The sequence below is a fragment of the Heterodontus francisci genome, chromosome 3 (assembly GCF_036365525.1).
Source record: "Heterodontus francisci isolate sHetFra1 chromosome 3, sHetFra1.hap1, whole genome shotgun sequence".
Classification (NCBI taxonomy): Eukaryota; Metazoa; Chordata; class Chondrichthyes; order Heterodontiformes; family Heterodontidae; genus Heterodontus; species Heterodontus francisci.
In genome coordinates this window covers 108,704,676-108,731,289 of record NC_090373.1, presented here as the reverse complement: position 1 = coordinate 108,731,289, position 26,614 = coordinate 108,704,676, and the positions used below count along the sequence as shown (strand labels likewise).

The following is a 26,614-nucleotide window of genomic DNA, read 5'->3' as shown; positions in this document are numbered from 1 at the left end:
TGCTTCCAGGAATAACTGATGCCACTAAACCCAAAATGGCATTTACGACAGACCTGAACAGGAACATTTTTACACCATAAACAAAAGTATCATACTGGAGTAACAGAGGCTGGATATATTATCAGAACAATGCTCCTGAATGATGTCATACTAGACAGAATATTTGATACTGTAACAGTAACTTGAATGACATATTCAATGTAGTAAAATATCCAAAGGCAGTAGGAAGGGTGTTCCAGAGTGTCAGGCAAAAACGGCTGGGAAGTTCTGCCACTGATGGTAGCATGTGGAGGGAGAGGCAGAGGTATCACAGGAAGCCAGAGCTAGATGATCAAAGGGCATGGACTAGGATGTAGAAGTGGAGGAGCTTGGAGAAGTAGGATGTGGCAAGGTCATTTCACAAGCATTCATATAGAAGTTGACCCAGTGCATAAAAATACCATTGCTATGGGACATCATGGAGATAAGCAATATGAGTGGCCAAGAATGGAAACTTGGGGCACATCAGACATGATTGTGCAAGCACAGGAAAAGAAGCCAGTGCAGCAAATCTGTTGATTACAACGGGACAGGTAGGAATGGATACAAGATAAAGCAGTACCGCAGAAGTGGACCACTGTTGGACAGACAGGGTAGGAGGCTGTGGTTATTGAACATTTTGAAGATCACAGAAGGTAGTATGCAATGGATGTAATCACAAGGATGTTCCTGATCACTTCGACCATTCTCCGTGCAATGGGCAAGATGGAATCCAAAATGAATGATTCAAACCAAAAATGGTACAACAGGCATGCAGAGAGCTGGGTGGCAAAGGCAAATTTGGAAAGAGAGCTAGTTAGAGAGGATGAAGGGGGTTGAGTATCTGATTTTTAAGGGGGTGATCACAGCAGTTTGTGGGGTAGGTAGGAGCAATGTCAATGGAAGGGTAGCTATTTATGATGTCCGTGAAGGATTTCAGGGAGGAGTATGTGTGTGTCATGGAGATGAATCTTGTGGGGACTAGATGTAGGAGTGTTGAGTAGGGCAGAAAAGGCAATGGAAGAGGAGGAGGAAGGTGGCAGATACTACCAACGCTGGAAATAAAGAAATCAATGAGCTCGTCAGTGCGGTCAATAAAAATACATACATATTATTCCAATTGAAATAAGAACGAAACTACACAATAAGTAGAAGAAAAGGAAATTTTTCCAACCTTCTGCAAAACTCTTGGAAGCAAAACCCGTTCTGATGGTCCCCCAATCAGATTCATGCGGATAAGTATATGATTCCTCTCCACAGAGAGACCATCAATTATGATATCTCTGAAATACACAGTATTATAATTACTTTAGAAAAAAAAAGTTATTTCCTTTTTAAATGTAATTACGTAATATGCCAAGAATATTACCACTTCCTTACCCAGTGTTTTCTACGCTTTCTCTAACATTTTCCTTTTGAGCATTCAAAAGAATTTCTGATACATGGTACTGGGATTCTAAAAGTAAAAGAATATCCAGATTGCAGCACATAACACTCAGTAGCCTATGGAAACAAAGATAGAGGGTGATCAGTAATATTGAAGAAAAGGTTTGCTCAATTAGTGTAAATGAAACAAATGACTTTCCAGTAAATTTGTAAAAGCTTTATACATATGAGGGAAACTCAGGTTAATAAATTGTAAAAAAGTAGAACTTTCCCAAGTGGGAACATATATCAAAAGTGGAGAGCAGTGTGACCAATTCATCACCTCCACAATTTTCTGTCCATTAAAACATATGTCTGTACCCAAATTTTCAAAATGTGCTCCTGTTGTGCAAAGTCCTAAGTTAGGAATGCCAAATTGTTTAACTTATCCTACAGTAAATAAGATGAGAAACTCCAGTGACATTATTACATACATGGTTTTCAAACAGATGTCTCATTTTAGGATCACATTGGTCAATGCAACAAAAAATGGATTGTTCGGTGATTTTGTTTCGTACTTTAAAGGCTAATCAGGAATTACATCCATTATACCCTTGAGAAGTGGTGTGAGTTCTAATGAGACTCTTGGCTACCAAGGATATCAAGATTGATAGGTAAATTGGCCATTATAAATTGCCCCTAGTATAGGTAGGTGGGAGGGGAGTATAGGGACAGGTGGGGATGTGGTAGGAATATGGGATTAGTGTAGGATTAGTATATATGGGTGATTGATGGTCGGCACAGACTCGGTGGGCCGAAGGGCCTGTTTCAGTGCTGTATCTCTAAATAAAATAAATAAATAAAAAAATATAAAGATAACTCATCTGCCTACTTTTATTTAAAAGAATAATGGCTCATTTAAAATATTCATGTTTGTCTTCTGCCTGAGTAGCACTAAAGTTTCGTGGTGGAGAAGATTCTCATAAGGGTCTCCCATGTACTATATGAAGTCAAGGGCCAAGATTTAATGATCTTTAATGGATAAGAAAGAGAGACTGTGGAGGAAAACCATTTGCTGAGTAGTTGAATTACTTGGATTCAGATATTCAATGCTAATTACAGATTGTTACCAAACAGAAGTGGCATAAGTTAGCTCAGAAACTACAAAATGAATTGGACAAAATAAGCAATCAGGCAGAGCAATGGCAGATGAAATTCAATAGAATGGTAGCAACACCTATTTTCACCAGAATTCTGAGGAGAAGTGTAAGACCAAAAGAGACAATTTTATCCCTGAACGCAAAACCTCAGAAATTTCTGATGACCAGGACACAGTGTGATATAGTACTCCTGGAAATCAAATGCGGCTATGCGCATGCTACTCAAATAGCTTGAAGAAGAGTAATTGCCCTGTACTGCTCATTCAACTTGCAGGGGCCTACCATGGGGCAGAAACGACCTGCGTGAAATAACAGCCAGTCTTGAATTAGCCATCATTTCCTCTAGCTATATGTTTTTAAGACTGAGGCCATCATCTTTTGTCCCTGCCACAAACTCCATACCCTCAACATTGACTTCATCCCCTAACACAGCTAATAACTGAGCTGCACTAGACAGTTAACAACCTCAGTGTCCTATTCTACCCCCCAAGCTGAGCTTCCAATCCCATGTCCACTCCATCACCAAAAGCACCTACTTCCACCTCCTCAATGCCTTCACTTGTATTTCAGCCCATCTGCCGCCAAAACTGTGGTCCATGCCTTTGTCACCTCCACACTTGAATCTGTCAATACTCTCCTCGCCAACCGCTCATCCTCCTCACTCCATAAACTTCAATTCATTCAAAATGGTTCTGCCCATATGCTACCCTACACCAAGTCCTGCTTGTCCATTTCTCCTGTGTCATGGTCCTGTAGTTTTATTGCCGGGAAGATGTGATTGCCTTTAAGACTTGCAAAGGATCAGTATTGCTTTAAGAACCAGCAAGCCTCAGGAGTAAGAGGAAGGTGCATTTTTGTTGCCTTAGAAACAGCCACTTGGAGACTGCGATTCAAAGGGTGCATTCTCGTTACCATTGATGCAGCCACTGGGAGTGAGTATCAAGCGATACATTTGTTACAATTCAATTTTGAACTTGCTTTTTAGTTGAAGACAGTTTGTTCTAACAAAACACAGACACAGAGGACACACACACTGATAGCTGTGGTGTTTAGCACCTGAAAAAAGAACCCTCAAACATTTAAATTGAAGGAATAGGATTTTAGTCTATTTAAGTATTATCTCTCAAAATTCTAAAAAAGTCAAGCCAAAAACAAAGATCTCTGGTAATTTGAACTGAAGGAAGGGAAGTTAGACTGTGATGATCTTTTATCCCACAAAAACTCTAAAGTCAGATTGATTCTATTGAAAGTGTTTGAAAGTTGTTAATTGTTGAAATTTGCTGGAGAAGGAAAGCATCACCTACTGCTGGAATTAGACGATGGACTGTTCTAATGTGGAAGAACCTTTTTTCCACATCGGATGACTGTGAGGACTTCAAGCAACATTCTGTGAGGACTTCAAGCAACAATAGACTGTAAATTTGCAAGGACTCTAATTTTTTCCATTTTAAATGTTGTTTATATCTTCATAGTGTTTAAGAATTTAGTTCTTCTAATTAAAGAGTTAATTTGTTGATTTAAAGACACCTGCTTTGGTTAGCCTCATTCAGGGGTTAATAGATGTTACAATTTGGCTGGGTCTTTCTTTAATTTGGAAAGTTTTAAATGGTATGTTAGGCGATCTGTGGAGCGATGGGATTGAATTAACAGTGCATTTCTCCCACCACAATCAGAATCGTATATTTTGATTCGGGGCTTTGACTGGAGCGGTCGGTCGTAACACCAGTCCTTGCTGACCTAAATTGGTCCCCGGTCCCTGAAAACATAATTTAAAATTCTCATTCTTGTGTTACATCCCTTTCTGGCCTTGCTCCTTTCCCTCTCTGTGAACTGCTTAGTACCACAATCCCCTCCCAACCACTGAACTCTCTTTCTTCTAATTCTTGCCACTTGTGTAATCTGAGACCCCCTCCCTTTGCCCCGCCACTGGCAAGGATGTATTCAGCTTACCTAGGTACCCTGCCCTGGAATTACCGTCATAGATCACAAAACAATACTCTCTACCTCCCAGTCCTTCTTTAAAACTTGCCTTAAAAGCAATGCTTTGACCAAACCTTTGGGTCACCTCTCTCAAGATCTCCTTCTTTGGTTTGGGATTAATATATTCCTTATATCTCTGTGAGGTGGTTTGGGACATTTTTTAAATTTAAAAATGCCTTAAAGAAATGCAAGTTGTTGTTGTTGTAGTAAAACCATTCTTTCCAAAACTCAGTGTACATCTACAAACCTGGAGGACAAAAGTTGCACATCTCTTTCACAAGAATATTTGTTCACTTATGCATGGGCAAATGGTTAAAATAACTTGTCAAAAAAGACCAGGAGCCTCACCATACAATGTAAAAACAGCTCTGTGATTTCCTTAATCTAAGCATTAGTTGCAATGATCCCCTCCATCTAGGCTACAAATCTTTCTTCCTAGTCCTCAACCTGGGCTTTATCAGGCAGTACATCCAGAATGTTAGAATGAAAAGAAATAAAATCCTTCTTTAGGAGGGATGAAGGCAGAAACATTGTCACCTTGTTGATTTATGTATAAAGCAAGAAATCATCGTATCATGTTGCAAAACACTAAAGAAAGCTACATAGATACAAATTTAAATATGGTCACCATATAATAAAAGGTGGAAATATTTTGGCATTCCTTCATCATTACTGGGTGAAAATCCTGGGGCTCCCTACTTAACAGCACTGTGGGTGTATCGACACCACATGGACTGCAGCAGTTCAAGAATGTGGCCCAGCACCACCTTCTTGAGAGCACTTAGGGATGGGCAATAAATGCTGGCCTTGCCAATAGCATCCACATCCCATGAACGAAGAAACAAAAAAGATTAGTGATGTATTCCAAGAAAGTATCATAAATCTAATTTCAGTTCCACATAGTTCTCTGGGTGACAAGACTGAGGGTTACTTAAATCAGAAAGTCATAAACATTTGAAATAAAATGACTATTGCATAAAACTGAACAATTTTTCTTACAAGAGATAAACCTGTCCCTGATCGATTGAAATTAACATTACAACTCAGTTCTCCCCAGGGTTCAGTCACTTAATACAGTGAGTTGCTGAATTATGTGCAAGTGTCATAGGCTCGGTCCCTGGTGTGTGCTGGGTTATCTGATCTCTCCTGGGGTGGTGGCAGAGATTTTGATTTAGATTTAGCTTTAGAGATACAGCACTGAAACAGGCCCTTCGGCCCACCGAGTCTGTGCCGACCATTAACCACCCATTTATTACTAATCCTACACTAATCCCATATTCCTATTACATCCTCACCTGTTCCTATATTCCCCTACCACCTACCTATTCTAGGGGCAATTTATAATGGCAAATTTACCTATCAACCTGCAAGTCTTTTGGCTGTGGGAGGAAACCGGAGCACCCGGAGGAAACCCATGCAGATACAGTGAGAACTTGCAAACTCCACACAGGTAGTACCCAGAATTGAACCCGGGTTGCTGGAGCTGTGAGGCTGCGGTGCTAACCACTGCGCCACTGTGCCGTTACAAATAGTTTCAGCACCCATATGAAGTTAGGGAGGGCAGAATAACAACTAGGGATTCCTAAGGACATGCTATGTTTTAAATGGTCAGCAAGAACACCAACACCTGCAAGTCCCCCTCCAAGGAAAATAATCATCCTGACTTGGAATTATATTGCTGTTCCTTCACTGTCACTGAGTCAAAAACCTGGAACTCCCTCCCTAACAGCTCTGTGGGTGCACCTACACAAGAGGGACTGCAGCAGTTCAAGAAGGCAGCTCACCACCACCTTCTCAAGGGGAATTAAGGATGGGCAACAAATGTGAGTCTTGCCAGCAATGCTCACATCCCACGAAAGGGTGAAAAAAAATCCAGGTACAATATTTTATAATATTTGAAAAGAAGAAGAAAATGAGTTTGAAAACAAGTTTAAGGAACAGGAGTCCATCTTACCGAACACCAAACATATGGGAATGCTCATAGTTGAACAGCGAGTGTATTTTGGCATTTGAATTCATAATTATTAGTCGATCAATTACATCCTTTAAAAGAAAAAAGCATAATACATCAGTTTTAAATAATGTACAGAAATAAATACACATTTAAAAGTATTGCTAACAGAAAATAAACTTATAAACCTAGTCATTATTTTATTATTTTGTAGACATACACATTTACACAAATTAATCTTTCAATAAGTCTATGTAAATCACAGAATATATAATCATATTTTGTGCACTGTACTGTAGCAAATAAACGCAGTATTTGGGCAATCGCTACAGGGTGAACTAAACAAGCACATGCATCTGTATGGCATTTACAATACAACATGTCTGCCGTATACTGAAAGGATGTTGATGTTGAGGTCAAAACATTTAAACATTCAGATTCAATGGCATTACCATTGCTGAATCCTCCACCTTCAGCATCCTAGAGGGTCATCATTGACAAAAACTTAACTGGACTAGCCACATAAATACAGTGGCTACAAAAGTAGGTCAGAGGCTGAGCATTCTCTGATAAGTAACTGACCTCCTGACTCCCCAAAGTCTTTCTACCATCTACAAGGCACAGGTCAGGTGTGTGATGGCATACTCTCCACTTTCTTAGATGATTATCGCTCCAACAACACTTAAGAAGCTTCAAATGCTTAGAGCATTCCATCCACCACTTTAAACAGTCACTCCCTCCACCACTGGTGCACTGTGGCTACAGTGTTTATCGTCTCTTCTTCTTTGGCCTCCTTGTCTCGAGAGACAATCGGTAAGCGCCTAGACGTGGTCAGTGGTTTGTGGAGCAGCGCCTGGAGTGGCTATATAGGCCAATTCTAGAGTGACAGACTCTTCCACAGGCGCTGTAGATAAAATTGGTTGTTGGGGCTGTTACACAGTTGGCTCTCTCCTTGCACTTCTGTGTTTTTTCCTGCCAACTGCTAAGTCTCTTCAACTCGCCACTCTTTAGCCCCGCCTTTATGGCTGCCCGCCAGCTCTGGCGATCACTGGCAACTGACTCCTACAACTTGTGATCAATGTCACAGGACTTCATGTCGTGTTTGCAGACATCTTTAAAGCGGAGACATGGATGGCCGGTGGGTCTGATACCAGTGACGAACTCACTGTACAATGCGTCCTTGGGGATCCTGCCATCTTCCATGCAGCTCACATGGCCAAGCCATCTCAAGCGCCGCTGGTTCAGTAGGGTGTATATGCTGGGGATGTTGGCCGCCGCAAGGACTTCTGTGTTGGAAATACGGTCCTGCCACCTGATGCCATGGATTCTCCGGAGGCAGCGAAGATGGAATAAGTTGAGATGTCGCTCTTGGCTGACATCCGTTGTCCAGGCCTCACTGCCGTAAAGCAAGGTACTGATGACACAGGCTTGATACACTCGGACTTTTGTGTTCCGTGTCAGTGCGCCATTGTCCCACACCTTCTTGGCCAGTCTGGACACAGCAGCAGACGCCTTTCCCATGCGCTTGTTGATTTCTGCATTGAGAGACAGGTTGCTGGTGATAGTTGAGCCTAGGTAGGTGAACTCTTGAACCACTTCCAGAGTGTGGTCGTCGATATTGATGGATGGAGCATTTCTGACGTCCTGTCCCATGATGTTTGTTTTCTTGAGGCTGATGGTTAGGCCAAATTCATTGCAGGCAGCCGCAATCCTGTTGATGAGTCTCTGCAGACACTCTTCAGTGTGAGATGTTAATGCAGCATCGTCAGCAAAGACGAGTTCCCTGATGAGAACTTTCTGTACTTTGGTCTTCGCTCTAAGATGGCCAAGGTTGAACAACCTGCCATCTGATCTTGTGTGGAGGAAAATTCCTTCTTCTGAAGACTTGAACGCATGTGAGAGCAGCAGTGAGAAGAAGATCCCAAACAGTGTAGGTGCGAGAACACAGCCCTGTTTCACGCCACTCAGGATAGGAAAGGGGTCTGATGAGGCACCACTATGCTGAATTGTGCCTTTCATATTGTCATGGAATGAGGTGATAATACTTACTAGCTTTGGTGGACATCCAATCTTTTCTAGTAGTCTGAAGAGACCACGTCTGCTGACGAGGTCAAAGGCTTTGGTGAGATCTATGAAGGCAACGTAGAGGGGCATCTGTTGTTCAATGGTGGATCTCTCTACTCGAAGGTGGCACTTTGTCTCAGGGTAGACACGCTCATCCAGCTTCTGGAGTCTGTTTAAAACGACTTGAGCGAACACTTTCCTCACTATGCTGAGCAAGGAGATTCCACGGTAGTTGTTGCAGTTCACGCAGTCACCCTTGTTCTTATAGAGGGTGATGATATTGGCATCGCGCATGTCCTGTGGCACTGCTCCCTCATCCCAGCACAGGCAAAGCAGTTCATGGAGTGCTGAGAGTATAGCAGGCTTGGTACTCTTGATTATTTCAGGGGTAATGCCATCCTTTGCAGGGTCTTTTCCACTGGCTAGAGAATCAATGGCTTCACTGAGTTCCAATTTTGTTGGCTGTTCGTCCAGCTCATCCATGACTGGCAGAGACTGGGCTGCATTGAGGGCGGTCTCAGTGACAACATTTTTCCTGGAGTACAGTTCTAGGTAGTGCTCCACCCATTTGCTTGCGTTGGTCAGTGATCGTTTCCCCGATTTAGACTTGAGGGGGGCGATCTTCTTGATGATTGGCCCAAAAGCTCTCTTAATACCATCATACATTCCTCTGATGTTTCCGGTGTCGGAGGCCAGCTGAATACGACTGCATAGGTGTTACCAGTAGTCATTTGCGCTGCGCCTGGCTGTTCTTTGTGCAGTGCTTCTGGCTACTTTAAGTGCTACGGATGTGAGCTCGCTGAGGCTTTCTTGTATTTAAACAGTGCAATGTGCTTAGTGGCTATGACAGGTTCCAGCTCTTTAAAGTGAGATTGAAACCAGTCTGCATTCTGCTTCTCACATTTGCTAAAGGTGGCCATTGCTGTGTCTAGGATGGCTTCTCTGATGTGGGCCCACTTCGTCTCTGCATCCCCTGCAGGAGTGTTTTGAAGGGCTTTTTCAAGTGAATTTAGAAACTTATGTAACAGCTGTGGATAATAAATTCTGTCAGTGTTGATGCGCGGGGTGGCCCTTCTGCTTGGAGTGATGTAGCTTCTTTGGTTTGAGTCTAACTTTGCTGCACACCAGGGAGTGTTGGGTGTCGCAGTCTGCACTGTGGAAGCTGCGTGTGATTTGGACACTGTTTATAGAGACTCACCTTGTGACGATGAGGTCCAGCTGGTGCCAACGACGTGATCTTGGGTGTCTCCATGAATCCTGGTGACATGGTTTAGTATGAAAGAATGAGTTGGTGATGCAGTGGTTGTGATAGGTACACAACTCCAGCAGTCTCTGTCCATTCTCATTCATCCTTCCAATGCCATAGCGCCAAGGCAGGAGGGCCATGAGTCATGGTTGTCCCCAACCCTGGCATTAACGTCCCCCAGCAGGAACAAATGTTCGGTATTAGGAATGCTACTAATGATATTATGGAGTTCCTCATAGAACTGGTCTTTAGCTTCAGATGGGGAGCAGAGTGTTGGAGCATAGATACCTGAGTAGGTGCACTGGGCCAGAAGTGGTGAGCAGTCGGATGGACAGTATGCATTCTGAGCCATTTGAAGGTGGCTCTATCATGCTGAGCATGATGGCGAAGCCCACTCCATGCTGTCTTGATTCTTCAGGATCCCTACCCTGCCAGAAGAAGGTGTAGTCTTGCTCTCTTAGCGATCCGCTCCCAGGGAGACATGTCTCCTGAAGTGCTGTAATGTCCACATTGAGTCTACTGAGCTCGTTGTTAATGATGACGGTCTTCCGAGAGTCATTGATTTGTGTAAGGTCTTCCGACAGGCCAGGACACATAGTTCTGACGTTACAGCTTTCAAAACGAAGGGCTGGCACCTTCTTTCCTTTTTTTGTCGTGCTGCTTAGTGCAGTGTTACAATCCACTTGTTGGGCAATGGCCCTGAGCTCCAACTGAAGCAGGTGGACTGTGGCAGGACAGAACCTTTCTGACCAAGGGCTGCCCGGTTTGAGGTGGGCGGTAGCTGTCCAGTGAGATGCGATGACCTCTCCCACCGACAAAGGCAACCCGTGATGCCCAATCTCTACGCCAATTGAGCTGGACATATAACCTATATAGCTTATACAAGAGAGCTTAATGACCTCCTCTTGACATTCAATGACACTATCATCACCAGGGCCCTCACCATTCGCATCACTGACTAGTAGATGAACTGGATCAGCCATAAAAATGCCATGCTTACTAGAGCAGGTCAGAGACTGGGTATTCAGCATCAGGTGGCTCATCTCATTATTCTCCAAAGCCTCCCTATCCTTACAAAGCATGTCAGGAGTGTAATGGAATACTCTCCACTTACCAGGACACCAATACCACTCAGGACGCTTGGCACTAACCAGGGCAAAGCTGTCGCTTCATCAGTACCCCATTCACTGATTTAAAGATTCACTCTCTCCACCATTAGAAACCACTGCTGCAGTGTGTACTATCTACATGATGCACTGCAACAACTCGCCAGTGCTTCTTTAGCAGAATTTCCCAAACCTGCAACCTCCATCATCTGGTAGGACAAGGGCTGCAGGTCCAAGTTGCCCCCTAAGTTACACACCATCCTGACTTGGACACACATCATCATTGCTTCATTGCTGCTGTGGTAAAATTCTGGAACTCTTACCTTGAACAGCATTGTGACAGCACCTTCACCACACAGACTAAGCATAAAAAGGTCCACCACAATCTTCTCATGGGTAACTTGTGATGGGCAATAAATGCCAGTCTTGCCAGTGACACCCACAGCTCGAGAATGAATTAAAACAAAGAAAAGCTGACACTTTGTTTGACAAAAGAAAACTCCAGCTGCTAAAGTTTAAGGTAAACAAATTTATCTTAAAACATTATGGGCTGGATTTTATGAAGGCAGCAGAGGTCCTGACACCAGGCTAGAAAGGAGGGAAGAACCCCACCTCGCCCATTCTGAGGGACCCTCCACCCCCACACGCCACATTTAATGGTGCTCAGGCAGTTAACTGGTTGCGCCAGGGTCCCCGTCCATCCCGCCTCCAAGAGTTGCTGGTCATTAAGGGCATCAATTGCCTTCTGAGCAAGAAGGCCATCGCCAGCCTTCCCCACACCTAATAAAACTGAATGGCGTCAGGAAGGCGATGGACATTCCACCCCTCACCCTCCCACGCTATTATATGGGCCCCCATGCCACCCTGTCTGTCCCCAGAGGGCTGATAAAATTCAGCCCTACTAAGCAGAATTTTTTTTAATAGCAATAATAAATAAACAACTATAAAGTAATGGTAAGAAAATGTCATTACACTTACAACAATCGAGCTAGGCACTTCACGCAAGGAGTATGCTGCCTTGTTTGGCAGTGGCAGATTGCCAATCAGTTCATACACAGCATGGTAAGACGAAAGCAGGTTTACCAAAGCTAGGAATGACTTAAAGCAGACAAAAATTCATATTAGTATATATAAAAATTAAAGGGTTTCATAGTAATAATGAAGAAAAATTCTCCAACATAAAACACAGAACAAGAAACCATAAATATTGCATTGTGTTTAGAAGGGGTATAGTGCATAGTGTATTTACATTTTGGAAATACAAAGCATGACCAGTTAATTGCCTCCAGCCAAAATATGCCAAAGGTCATACATTTATATGTAGCAAAATACAATGATAAATTTTCCCCTATAACTAATTCAATCAATACAAACAGTCTCCATAATAATTACAAACATCCACAACAGTGGCTACACTTCAAAAGTACTTCATTGGCTATAAAGTGCTTTGAGACATCCAGTGGTCATGGAAGGCTCTATATAAATGCAAGTCTTTCTTTTTTCCTCCATATGCCTGACTAGGATAACTAACACATTTGTGTTGATCACTGTACATGGACTGATAGATATTTTAAATAGCTGCTAGTCTGCACTCATAAAGCTCATATATCAGCTTGGTTCAAGCTAACAGTTCTACTTGAGTCAGAAGGACCAGTTCAAGCCTCACTCCAGAGATATGAACACATAATCTGGATGAATTTTCTGTGCAGTACTGAGGGAGTATGGTGCTGTCTTTCAGATGCGATATTAATGCAAGGTCCCATCTGCTCTTTCAGATGGACGTATACGATCATACGACACGGCAAGAAGAGGAGGAGGCAGTTCTCTCATTGTCCTGGCCAACATTTATCTTTCAACCAAAAACAGAGCCCAACTGTTTGTCCCATTACTGTTTGTGCGACCTTGCCACATTTTCAACATTACAACACTGACTACACTTCATTTGAATGTAAAGTAATTTGGACAGCCTGAGGTCATTAAATGCACTATATAAATGCAAGTTCATTTTTTTTTATATATTGAAAATATGCCATTCTTCCAAACATTCTAAACATCAAGAGTATTTGACAATCTTTTAGACCAAATGTTATGAGGTTCTGCTTATGGAATGCAACTAGTTGAAAGTGAGATGAGATGTTTTGTTCAATAAAATGAGACAGATTATTTTTCTCAACTCAATTAGACATTTGAAAATTGTAATCGCTTCACGGTCCAAATTGTATATTTACAAATGAGAAAGCCGCTTGTTCTACAGAGCTTCTGTTTGCAGTGATATTTCTACATAATTCTATTTTGTTCAAACAATAAAATGTCATCCATACTTGCACTGATTTAATGAATTAAGTATACAAAAGAATGTTCAACAGAAATTTCAGCAACATTCTGAACTAATTGCTGTAGTTTTGTAGTTAAACACAAAAATTTCTTAAATAGAATTTATTTTCCTTGTCAAATTTCTCCTCCCTACCTAAGAGCAGTTTCACCTCGTGACATTCTATAGGTACCTGTCACCCTGTGGTAGCTCACCCGAGTGGCATTACTCATGCATGAGCCTCAATAAGGTATTCTAATACCAAGTCCAATCTTGTCCTCATCCTACGTCCACATATTTTCACTTCTAGCATGTTTTTGCTGGTTGCTAATCAGGGTGGTTGAGGTCAATTGTAGCACCCAGCTGAGATCAGTTAACTCAGCACAGACCAGGAATCAAACGTGTGTTCATACTCTAAATGGCTTAGTTTTCTACTAAACAAACTTGTAGAACTATCACTTAAGCTCAGGAATTGAATTTTAATAGTGCTCTCTAACTAAGTACTAAGATAATGAAAAGCAACAATAAGCTCAGAATTTTGCTACTATTAAACAACACAAACTGACCCAGCAACTACAGTAATGCAGAAATAGTTCAAGGTAGCAAAATGAATCAAGAAGTAATAAAATACATTTACAAAATCAGATCATGGAGCAAGATTTAATTTTTAAACTATGAAGTTTCCGATTCACACAGTGATCAGCTGAACAAGTTATTGTGCTGTTAGTTAGGGGAACAGGCCAATAAAATATTAAAGAGTAAGTTTTCTGATTGCACCCTCTGGGTGCAGACTCTTGCCCAGTGGAAAATGAATGGATGGAAAATCATAAGCTGCATTATCACACATCCATGACTGGCACTGTTGGCAAGTGAAGCTCCATTTTACAAAAATGTGATCAGAAAATGTATCCTTAAGAAATAACTAAAATTAGGTCCTAAAATGTTGATCTTAAAATCACTAGCCATAAGAACTTGTTTAAATATAAATCAAACTACAACAACTTTTTTATTTCACATTTTTGTTTAAGATGTCGAAGATATCAACTTCTGCTCACTTTAAGAATAACTGCTCTTTTACTTAATTGCTAGCTGTTTTTAAGCACTAATCACAATGTACAAGACTTTCAGTTTTGCAGCAGAGGTCCGAATTGTAGACAAATAATTTAAAAAGTAGCAGTTACTATGATTATTGGAATAAACCAATAAATATACTTTCTACAGAAAGAAAATGAGATTTAACTGGAAATAGAAAACTGCAAATAGGTCATTTCTTTGGAGTTATTATAAATGTTTGTGTTACAGAGAATTACATAGAATATACACAGAAACAGGCCATTTGACCTAATCAGCCCATGCTGGCATTTATGCTCAACTCAAGCCGCCTCCCATCCTTCCTCATCTAACCATACTAGCATAACCCTGTCCTCATATGTTTACCTAGCCTCTCCTTAAATGCAGCTATACTATTTGCACATTCTCACCACTCACTGGGTAAACATGTTTCTTCTGAATTCCCTCTTTGATTTCTTGGTGACTCCATTATATTGATGTCCTCGAGTCTTGCTCTTCCCCACAAGTAGAAATACTCTCTGTGTCTATTCTATCAAAACCTTTCATAATATTGATTCTTTGTCAGAATAGTTCAGTGTTGGGCTTGCACTGTTGAAATCAAGGCTCAAATTCACCTTAGACTAGTGAATTGAAAGTTTTATCTAGCTACAAGGTTTTTTTGTGAAATAACTGTGGACAGTCCAAATCATGTATCTACAGCAGAAAACTACCCTTATCCTATTGGAAATTGTCAATCTGAGAGTCCACAGAACAGCTGGTGTGAGAGACAGAAAACTGGGATAGCACCGAGTGCTCTTCTGATCAGAGGGAACTTATTACCATACTGTATCTAACTGGGGAGAGTCTGGCTCTGACACGGGTCACCTGAAATGGAAAGCATTCCAATCCTTAGCACTGACTGCTTAAAATCCAAGGTTCTATTTCAAACTTTCCCCCCTACCTTCTGACAACTTCTGTCTATGGGCTCCACCGGTGTTGGTTTGGGGTTGATCATTCTTGCATCATCTCTCCCACACTCCAGAACAGACCACAGCTCCATTACAAGGGCTTTAATGAACCCTAACAGCAAAAATAGATTCTATCATTCAAATGATGACCTGCTAAAAATACTGTACATTAAAAATCCGACAGCTAGCATATACAATATTGATTAATCAGATTTTCTGTATCAAATGGATTGCCAGCACAACTGAAGTTACTCATATATGACCTTGTATATTTATTCATCCAGTGGCTAAGACTGGTAATCTCACTGCTGACAGTTTACATTTCTCAAAAATGGAAAATCCAATATCTTCAACAGAAGGAAAGAAATAGGACCTGAATGGTTGGCATCTTTCATTTAGGAGACACATAAAAGTGCACACAGGAATAACAATGGGAATATTTATATTATTCTTAATTGGAAAAGCTGCATTATGTATTTCAACTGCAACCATAAATTATGGAATGCAAAAATACCTGTTAGAACCATAAGGGTCGAGGAGTCTGGCACCTGTATTCGTAAGGTGGTGATGGTGGGGGAACTGGAGATTGGGAGTACTGAGAGATAAGGTTTAGGAAGAATAGAGACGATTGTTGGTATCTATAGGCAGTTAGGGAGGGGACTGAGAGACTAGGAAAACTGAGGTGTGGGAGCAGTGAAGGCAGCTGTAGCATGGGAGAAGTGGGTTGGGCTGGGGTGTTGAAGCACTGAATGGGAGACTTGGTTGTTAGAGGGGACTGGGAAGCAGTGGATGTGGGCTTGAAGCAGTCAAAACTCCCTCTCTTCAATTGCCTTCACAAGTCCTTCCCACCACCCTTTCATTTTCATTGCCTCCTCCATCCCTTTATATTACCCCTCACCACTACATTCTCCCATTCCCTTTGTTCCTTTTTCACCTACCCAACTGAAGAGAATCATCACTGCAGAACCAGAGCCCAAAGAGCAAGGTGAGAAGAAAACGAAATGCTGCTTTTTTTATATATATAATGGCACTGGAAGCTGAAGGCTGACATTGGGAGTAGGCCAAATGCAGCCCAGTAAAATAAATGCAATGAGAAACAGGAGGGCTTAAAGCAGCCCTGTAATGAGCCAACAGTAGAGATACCCAGAGGTGTGAAGAGCTATGAGAGTTAGAGAAGTGGCTCCTCACTCTCTGTGACAATTTTAAATGGATGAACACTTGTCAGTGATTCTGTAACTAGAAGAAATAGTTTCATCCTATTCAATCTGTTGAAACCACATATATTAAAAATCTCTTTTAAATTTCCTCTTTGTCTTCTCCATTATGTGGAAATTGTCCTCGCATCTCAAATCTCTCCTGACAATCAAGTTCATCCTAGTGAACCTAAACTACTTTTTATGCTTTTAATTACCTTTCTACAATAAGGTGCTCAAAACTGTACCCAGTACTCTAACTATGGACTAACTATTGTCTTGTAAAAAATTATTAGTTCCTTCCCCTCATACTACAGGTACCTATGCTAGAGGCCTTTTTCTGCTTGAATTTGCACTTTCAGGGAATTAATGTTCCTGAATCTGTCTGTTCATCCACATGTTCAGCAGCTTTTCCACTAGCAATATAGCATATATTTCTGTACATTAAGACAAATCTGTCAGCCATCTGTCAATTCTGTCCATCTGAAAAGAAAGTGCATTTTCTCTGTAGTCACAGAGGCCCCGATCTTAACTCGCTGTATCTGGCAGTTGAAATGAGAGCAGTCACTTATCTCCTCCCATCCCGCTGCCTTCCAGCCATGTCCTGGTATTAATTTGCTCTCTGAGAAAATAGGGAAACTAAAAATCAGAGGGCAAATTCCCTCGGGATCTGTGCTAAGACTTCTCTTATTTTTATTTATATAAATGATTTGAACACAGGCACAGGAAGAATGATATTGAAGTTTGCTGTGATACCAAACTAGGAACCTGGCAAAAACTATGAGGAAGAACACAGGACATACATAGCTTAGTGGAGTATCCAGATAGGTGGCAGATGCAGTTCAGTGCATAAAAATGTTAAGTAATATATTTTGATAAAATAGAACAGTAACCCTAAATGGTAAGATTCTTAACAGGGTGGCAGACCAGAGATTACATAAAATTTACAGCACAGAAATAGGCTATTTGGCCCAACAGGTCTGTGTCAGTGTTTACACTGCATGATCTGTAGAGGTGGGAGGTAGAAAAAGCATAAAAAGGCAAATGAGATTTTAGCTTTTATAAAGAAGGACACTGAATATAAAAGCAAGTTGAGCTCATACTTGAAGTATTATATGACTTTTGGGCATCTCAGAGTATATGAGAGTCATGAAAAGGGTACAGTAAATAATCACTAATATGATACCAGAAATGTGAAGTTATAATTATAGCGAAATGCTCAAATAGTTGGGATCTTCTTCACTGAACTTGGAAAATTATGGGTGAATATAGCAGAGGTTTTCAAAATTATGAAAAGTTTTGAGAGGGTAAGTGGTGCAAGTTTGTTGCCACTGATTGATGTAATGACTACAAGGGAACATAAACTGAGGATTATCATGAAAAAGTAAAAGAGGAAGTTATAATTTTTTTATCCACACAGAGAATTATTAGAATATAAAATACTTTACTACAAGTGGCTATTGAGCAAGAAACATTCTAACATAATCTTAAAGGGGAATGCATATGTATTTGGAATGGAAGAATATGAAAAGGGCAAAGGGAAATAACACAAAAATGACATTAGAGTTGATGGATCCAGTTGAAGAGTTAGCAACAGCACAGGTGTGATGGATCAAATGAAGTCTAATTTCTATTATTTTACTGTCACACAAAACTAGTAGCAATTTGGACAAATATGTCTGAAGCCTGTTAAACAGTTCTTCTGCTTATTTAACTGATATGGGAATGGCGTGGAAATAACCTGAAGGATAAAGTTTATCTTAAAAAATGAAAATGTAAAGATTTACAATCTGAATAATGTTCCACTGCAATGTTAAGGATTAATACATGATTTACAATGCGTGTATATTTCAGTTTTCAAATGTAGCATATTAAAACATCCAGTGGTTCTAAATAAATGTATTCATCCATTATATATTCAATTTGGTAGACATCACTTCAATCAATAGTTACCTGAACTTTGCAGTGCCACAACACCAGGGGCTGTGGCAGCTACTTGTGTAACCATTACTCCATATCCAAACTTTTCACACTTGCTGACCTGCCAAGAAAAGGTAAAGTAAGTAAATTCTCTGCATATTATTCCTGTTTTTCATTATATCACTTATCAAACTGATGATACTATCTATGTAAAATTAATCTATAATCGTTTGAAGAAAACAATCTAATGATTTGTAATTGAAATTCCAGTGCTTTTATGCTTAAGAATGTTTGTGGCAGAATTCAGGATACACACTTCAAACAAATATGTATGTCATTTTGCTGAAATTTCAAACCACTACAATGGTAATGGAGACAGAGAAAGCTCCAGTAATTGGTACCAGAAGAATCTCTGTGATGACAAATTATTGTTCATTTGTGGACATACAGACAAGACTAAAAAAGACAAATTTACTCTTGTAAGTGTAACTGGATTAAAAATAATAATGACTTCAACCTAAGAGGTTGTCCTATTCTTTTAAATGTTTGGCTGGGTAAGTGAGCAATTATTAGTCCTAGTAGACCAGTAACCAAAAAGGATGTTAGTTAGCCATGGGGTCTCTGGGTTTGGAGAGAATAAGAAACCACCAAAGTTACCCAGTATCCTCCTGCTGGAATCCCTGTTTGTGGATGATGGGTGAGGATAGAACTTACCTCGGCTCTGGTGCCCTCTTTATTTGAATAGCATTCTGATACTCAATGCCTAGGCTGATACAAGAAGCATGGCCACTTGGTTGAGGTGCAGGGCACATCACCCATTGGACCATATCCCAACGAGTCAACATATTTGGTGGGGGAAGGGGATGAAATTTGGCAGGCAGAAAAAAAGTAATTCAACTATAAGTAATATTACATAAGCATCTCTCATTTGTCCTGGTTCATGAGCTATAATTTAAAAAAAAGATTGTACATTTATACAGTGCCTGATCACATTTCAGAAATGTTCCAAATGAATTACATTGTTCAGTTACTGTTGTTATATGAATAAAAAAGGCAGTAATTTTTCACACTTGCATATCTCAAACAGTAATGTGATGAATGGCACATTAATTTTTTTTGGTGTCAGCCAAGAGAGAGCTGCTAGACAGAACACTGAGAAAATTAGCTGCTCTTCTTCATATAGTACCCTGGGAACATTAAACCAATGGAACAGGTATGTAGGGTTGTAGGTTAATGTCTTATTTGAAAGGTATCATCTCTGACAATTCAACTGTCTGTCAGTGCTGTACTGAAGCATCAGCCTTGCACTGAAGTATCAGCCTGGATTGGGGGTCGCCAACCTTTTCTTTACTAAGAGCTACTTCTGATAAAGGAAAGATATCGTGAACCACCTCCCCACTCACTCCCCAACTTCTTGCTGCTCGCTCCCCCACAGTTCACTCCTCCCCCACACCTCGCCGCTCGCTCCCCCCAAGCCACTCACTCCCACCCTCCTCACAGCTCGCTCCCCACTCTGCTCTCTCCCCTCCAGCTTGCTCCCACCGTCCTCGCTGCTCGCTCCTCCCTCCGCTTGCCCCCCCTCACTCGCTCTTCACTAATCCTGTTGTGACATCAGCGCGCATGAACGAATTAATGCTGACAGGATGACGTGGCAATTTGACTGCGTTGCCAGGAGCTTTATGCGAGCTACTCAAAGACTGATGTGAGCTACCTCTTGTCTTGATGATATGTTTAAGACCTGGAGGGGAACCTAAACTCACAATCCTGTCAGAGATAAAGGGGATGACAATGTAAGTGCTCATGATGATGGATTGAATATGGAGTTTGAAACTCAATTCAGGGTCAAATAAGACTTCAAAGTAGTCTATTGTCTGATTAATCTTAAGTGACCAGATGCTGAAGAGTCGAGGCAAGATGCCGTGATAATGGCATGAGCTGAAGAGAATGGGTTTGGTCTTGCCAATGTACATTTGGAGAAAGTTCATGGTCTTTGATGAATTGATAGCAAACAAGCAGTATTGGTCATAAAGTTGAGGGTGATAGAGAAAAACTGGGTGCCATCAGCATATATGTGCAAGCTGACTCCATGCCGATGAATAATGCAACCAAGAAGCAACATGTAAATGAGCAAGAGGTGGATACTAAGGATAGAATATTAGAGCTGTCCCAAGCTGATCGTGCAGTGAAGGGAAAGAAACTTTGGGCTGAGTTTTACCGGCCCCTCGATGCCGCAGGTCGCATTGTACCGGTGACGGGAGGACCTCGGTGCGGCCCGCCCACCACATGGTGGCGGGCCTTTCATCTGCATATTCAAATGAACATAAAAGGAGATGCTAATAAACTTACCTGTGGGCGGCGGAGATCCCACACCCATTTTATCGACTCCGAACGCTGCTCGCGCAGCTTCGAAACTCTGTAGGGAGTTCCATGGCGAGAACCTGGCGGGGAGGAGGGAGGAATAAAATTTGCAGGGCGGGAAGGGTGGAGGAGCGGGGAAAAAATCTTCATTGGCTGTGGGGATGGTGGGAAGGGGTTGAAGGGCAAAGAGTGCAAAGTTCGGGGTTTAAAGGTCTGGGCTGTCAAGAATGTTTTTTTGTGGGGGAGAGAGAAATAAATTTATTGCATCATCATTGGGGGGTGGAGTGGAAGCAGTGCTTTGATGTCAAATTTATTTTTTTATTAAAAGAATTTTATTAAGAATTAAGGGTTTAAAGCCCTTTAAAAATGGCGCCGGTCACCATTGCCAGTGACACGACGGCCGCCCCATGTCATCAGGGGCGGCTGCTCCGCCCCCTCCATTTAAATGAGCCCCCGCGCAAAATATCGTGGGGGCTTGGCGGCAGCCGCTGAATACGGGCACGCTGTTGTGTTCAAAGGGCGCCGCCACGGAGCGTGGTACCCAAATAAAATTCAGGCACTTTGCTAGAGATATGCAAGCTACTTTGGGCCAGATAGGAGTGCAAAGACACAAGAGTGGTTCCATGCAGCTGGATAAGGGAGAAGGAACCATGTAAAAGGATGGAGTCATCAATCATGCCAAATTTCAGAGGTTGAGAAGGACAAGAAGAAATAAAGTGCTACGATCAGGGCTAACAATGGGTTCAGGGTGATACAGGAAATAGTGATCAAAGGTCAACAGTCCCAAATCCCAGACACAAATTAGAGGAGTTTACTATAAAAGAGACAAAATAAAGACATGTTCTACACATACCTGCAGCTTTTTAGTGAATCTGCTAAACATGTAAATCACACACTCATTGAGTGCTCCTGTTTGCTGCAGAAGTAACAACCCTTTTGGAGTGGCAGCAAAGTTTAGCAGATTGTCCAGCAGCATTTCTTCCAAGATCATCCTGACAAGAGAATTATAGGATTTCATTTTTCTGGTAGCTCAGAAATCATGGCAAGTTATGCAACAAAGTTACAATAAGCAACATACCAGGAATAGAATTTCTCCTAATTATAGTACTGAAGACAAAAGAGTGAGCAAACGGTAAAACATATATAAGAATAAAACATAAGAATTTTGAAACTTGTTTCACAATTAAGTATCAGCACCACTAACTAGTATGTATAAGTAAGTCTGAATTCCTTTACGACTGGGCCTTTCTCACAAATATAGATAATTGCAATTTTTTTGAAAAAAACTATGGTGCTGTATTATTCCTTAGGACTCCATAGCAATATATAACCTTCCAAGGTTAGGGAAAAATATTTAAAATAGGATTTTTTTTGTGTGTGTGTGTTCATAAACACATAAGATTTTCATCTTCACTACCTGTGTGCATAGTCTGTATTAACCTGTCTGATTTTCATTTAATTGAAAGTGAAAATCCAGCCAGTGATATTAGGAGCAAGCAATCTACAAGATTCAATCTACAAGATTCAGGCAGTGAAGATAAAAATGAGGTATGCATGGTATCAAACCCCAAATTTGGCGAGAGGTAGCTGAGTGCCATAAGATGCTAGGAAAGTAATTTTTTTTGCATTTTGGTGAGGATTCCTTGTGGGTCAGGAGAAGCATTAGTACTCCCCTGGGTTCCATAAGAAATTTTTGGGCCTCCAGTTTTGGCCTTCCTTCCTCTTTAGACTAACAGCAGCAAATTGCAGACACTCCCACCCAGCAGTAATCCTTATAGCTGATGTATTCCTGCTTCAGCCCACTGGCCTGACAACACTCCTGTTGTATTTGGACAAGACCAGTTTTGCCAAATTCAAGTGAGGCCCAGGGATTAAAAGGCCCGGGTCCCACATTCACCTCTTAATTTGCACCCCATCTACTCTGATTGTGCCTGTCCTGAGTTAAAAATGGGGAATTGGAAGTCATTGTCATGAACTAGCATGATCACACAAGATTGCTAAACAACAAAGCAGTTACACCTACGTATTTTGTAATTCCTGAGCTGTTGAAGAACCCGATTCACTTCCTGCTACTGGAGTAGGTATTCGCTCCGAAAGTAAACTGGCCTGGTTCATAAAACAAAATTTAAAACCGAGTTATGGAAATTACATAATTACAGGAATGTTAAGTATAATCTATGTTTTAAAAAAGGATAGATTGCATAGATATTTTAATATGAAGTCATATTCAATATCACAAGAAAACTATGGATAAAGACTCATCCACCCAGAAACAAAAAAAAACTGTATTCATTTTAAGAATTGCAAGAGTATTTTTAAAACTTGAAATAAAATCATTGATTAGAGATCATAAGATATACTGTTAGCTTAAATTTGGTAGGCAACTAGCACATTTTCCTTTACCAGCAGATTGTCCATGATAACTCTCGCAGGGGGTCAAATGATAGCGTGTTTCATAACAACAGAGGCGATTATGTCATGTAAGGGGTAAGATGAGTGCCCTGCTTCACAGCGAATGGATAAATTAAATTCCATTTTTATTAAAGGCATTCTGATTTTTTTTGCCAATGTTTTGGGAATACAATTCCACCATTCTGATTATTACGCTGTGCAAACAGCAAATGAGTGACCTTTACATTTATTAGTACTCATTACCTGTGTATTTAATTTTATCCTTTACCAGTCTTAAAGCTGATGATACATAGCAAGATGGGGAAGGATTTGTAAAAGGGTCAGTGTCTGGAACGGAGACAGGCAGGCGGGTGCGCAATTTGCTGTTGCTGGCCTCTGCGCCGTTTCGTTGCCACGATCCCAAACCCGAGCCATTTTGAATGAGGGTGGCTCAGGGATGGATCGGCTGCCAGCTGGCAAGCGGCAAACAACCAATTGAGGCCAATTATTATTCTTAATTAAGGAACCGATCGAGGCCCTGTTCCCGCACTGACTGGATTGGCAAGCAGCCCATGGTGGACTCAGGGCCAGGGGGTAGGGGCGAGGGTTTCTATTGGATCACGGGAGAGATCCCTGATTGGACAGCGGGCCCACTCCCTGGCCTTTAATTGGCTGTAGCATTGGACATTGTGATGCCTAAAGCATGCTGTGTGGGGTCGGGAATTAGCCCCCATTTCCAGTTCCCAACCCCGATTGAAAATCCAGCCCAGGGTTTGTCAGATGTACCAGATGGAGAAAGATATTTGGTATTTAGCAGTGCTGGGTAAGGAGTATGAGCTTTCATACTGGGGTGGGGCTGACCTCAAGGTCACAGACCTGAAACGTTAACTCTGCTTCTCTCTCCACAGATGCTGCCACTCCTGTTGAGTATTTCCAGTACTTTCTGCTTTTAAATCATGGCAACAGTTTGCTTGGGGAAGCACCATTATAATATGTTGGTGCACAATCAATCATTATTAAATGTTGACATAAAAGCATCACCAGAAATCATGAAAGTAAGAAGTAAGTTTTGCGGATAGAAGTACATAAATATGCAAAATTTTTACGAAAAGTCAATTGGATGTGGCAGTGCACATGGGGAAATCAAGACCTGTACAGCATAGAAATATTTTAGCTCACGGATAAATAATGACAATACAGCCTAAAACAGTGGATAATGGAAAATGTTACAATAACAAAATGAAGACTTCATTAAACAGAATAAAATGAGAACTTAAATTCGAACGCAATGCTATGTTTGATACCATACAGTTGCAACAGAAATATTGAACTCACAGATACAAACACAATCTGCATGCTTCACAACTCACTGACATCAAAAGGATACTGATGAATATTATGGCAGCGATCAGTAGACAACTGGAAAATAAGTTAATGAAGCACTATGAACCATTCAATCAACAAATTCATAATAGTAGTGGGTAATCACAAATGAAGTAAATTACGACAACTGTGAGCACCAGTGTCTTAAAAACATATGCCATAGGGCACTCCAGTAAATCAATGAGTTTTGTTTTTAATTAAAAATTAATTAGGCTTTTGAAATGTGTCCTCCAACTTTTCAATTAGTTTGTAAAACAACCAAGCAGAAAGTAGTAGAAAATAAACTTGCCTGAACAGTACTGATGAATCCTGGGAATTCAGTACACTGCACATGTTCAGACTGCACAATTCTAATTCAGAGCCAAGGCTCTGGATAAATATATCAGGTACAAGCCCAAACATTTGAGAGAAGCTACGGGCCGGATTATTATGCTCCCCCAAATAGAGCGGGATGGTGGCGAGGGGGGGCGTGCGGCATAAAATGGAGTGGGAGGCTCGCAGGGGCCCTTCCCGACTTACTCCTGCCTCCGCTATTTTATGCGGGGCAGCAGCAGCGATAAATGGCCTGCACGCCCCAGGCCAATCAAGGCACTTAAGTGGCCAGTTCACGACCATCCTATGCCCGCGGAGGGCCGCCCCCGATGCCCCAACCACCCCCAACGCCCAACAAGCACCCCCGTCCCCCCATCAACCACACTTGCCTCGCCGGGGCCCGACCGATCATGCCCAGTGAGGCTCCAAAAACTTATCTTTTCCCGGGGCCATCCTTCCTCTTCTTCTTGAAGCTGGGTTGCAGTCCCAGCAGTGGCCACCGCTCCCGGTAGAGCTGCTGGGACTAAGAGTTGCTGGCCCACTGATTGGCCAGCAGTTCCATTAGGCAGGACTTTCTGCCTCAATGAGGTGGAAGTCCCGCCTCAGACCAATTAAGGGCCTGGGAACGGTAAAATACGGTCTGGATCCCCAGGCCAGGCAGAGGCGGGATCGCCACCGACTTTTCGGTTGGTAGACAGCTCCTGTCCGACAAGGGTAAAATTGCGGCCATGGTCTTCAAACAAAAAAAAAAATCGAGGCCTTAAAATTAAAAGATACTAATAATTCAACAGATAAATGTAATCAATTTATTGTGAAATGTGTAATTTTTAAAATTATTTTGTTCAAACTTTATTTTGGATAGTAGAGATTTCAATTGCTAAGAAAAGAATTATGTTTTTTGAACAATTAGTGGGACAAATATACCAGATTGTGCAAATACAGGAGATGACCTTACATAGATGATTTACATTACAAAGATGGATATAGGAATTTAAAAGAACATAAATGTTGACACAAAGTGTGCCGTTAGTGACAATAGGAAGTAAGATTTCGCAGACAGAAATTGTGTGCAGATTTAAGATTTTAATAAGATATAGATAAGATAACATTCTGCTAACTTCAGAATGCATTGAATATGAAAAATATTTTATCACCATTATTAAAACGTAAAAGTTGCAGATGTGGTTTCTGTATGGGTGCAGCCATTAGATGGAGACTGAAGGTACAATAATGCAAAGTTTGCATGCAACTTTGCTGAACCAGTACCTCCACAAAACAGGACCATTCGTCACATGGGTCATGAAATTCGATAAGGCCCAAAAAGGGCGCAAGAATCGTGATGCGTGATTTACCCAAGCACGTTGCTTCCTGCTCATTTACAAGACTGCAGCAGGCAGCCAGCACGCGTTCCAGTTAGCTTGCACCACCTAAAACCAGCCTGCACTTCTTGAAGGAAAGGTATATTTCAACTGGAGCAGGTCTTGGAAGCAGCTGTGGAAGTGTGTGCAGGAAGTGTGACTATGGCACAACAAGGGAGAGCGCAGACTCCAAGTTTCTCGACTGCAGCACTGGAGGCCTTGGCACAGGAATTAAACCGAAAGGTAGACCCTCTATCTGCAGAGGAGCAGGAGGCCTGCCAGATAGGCACTGCAAAGGCAGTGGGCCCAGAGAGTCATTGTGATCAATGCCAGCAATCTTACCCCAAGAACCTGGATGCAGTGCCGCAAGAAGTTCAATGACCCCACAGGAGCAAAAAAGGTCAGTAAATGCATCTTCAAATGCCATATCCCACCAACTGCACAACTAGCCTCACACTCTGCTCAATACAGCACACCACC

The 26,614-nt window shown here is 41.5% G+C and overlaps 1 protein-coding gene across 6 annotated transcripts in view; it reads right to left on the bottom strand.

The window, feature by feature from the left end:
• The window catches only part of tbc1d32 (TBC1 domain family, member 32), a 356,785-nt gene that overhangs the window by 182,774 nt on the left and 147,397 nt on the right, over nucleotides 1-26,614 (bottom strand). For all 6 annotated transcript variants that reach the window (XM_068025412.1, XM_068025415.1, XM_068025416.1 and 3 more), the window contains exons 18-25: nucleotides 22,714-22,796; nucleotides 21,544-21,682; nucleotides 18,366-18,453; nucleotides 15,213-15,331; nucleotides 11,869-11,988; nucleotides 6,478-6,566; nucleotides 1,399-1,521; nucleotides 1,193-1,301 (exon numbers count right to left, since the gene is read on the bottom strand). In XM_068025412.1, coding sequence (XP_067881513.1) covers nucleotides 1,193-1,301; nucleotides 1,399-1,521; nucleotides 6,478-6,566; nucleotides 11,869-11,988; nucleotides 15,213-15,331; nucleotides 18,366-18,453; nucleotides 21,544-21,682; nucleotides 22,714-22,796 — 870 coding nt within the window. The remainder of the gene's footprint in view (nucleotides 1-1,192; nucleotides 1,302-1,398; nucleotides 1,522-6,477; nucleotides 6,567-11,868; nucleotides 11,989-15,212; nucleotides 15,332-18,365; nucleotides 18,454-21,543; nucleotides 21,683-22,713; nucleotides 22,797-26,614) is intronic.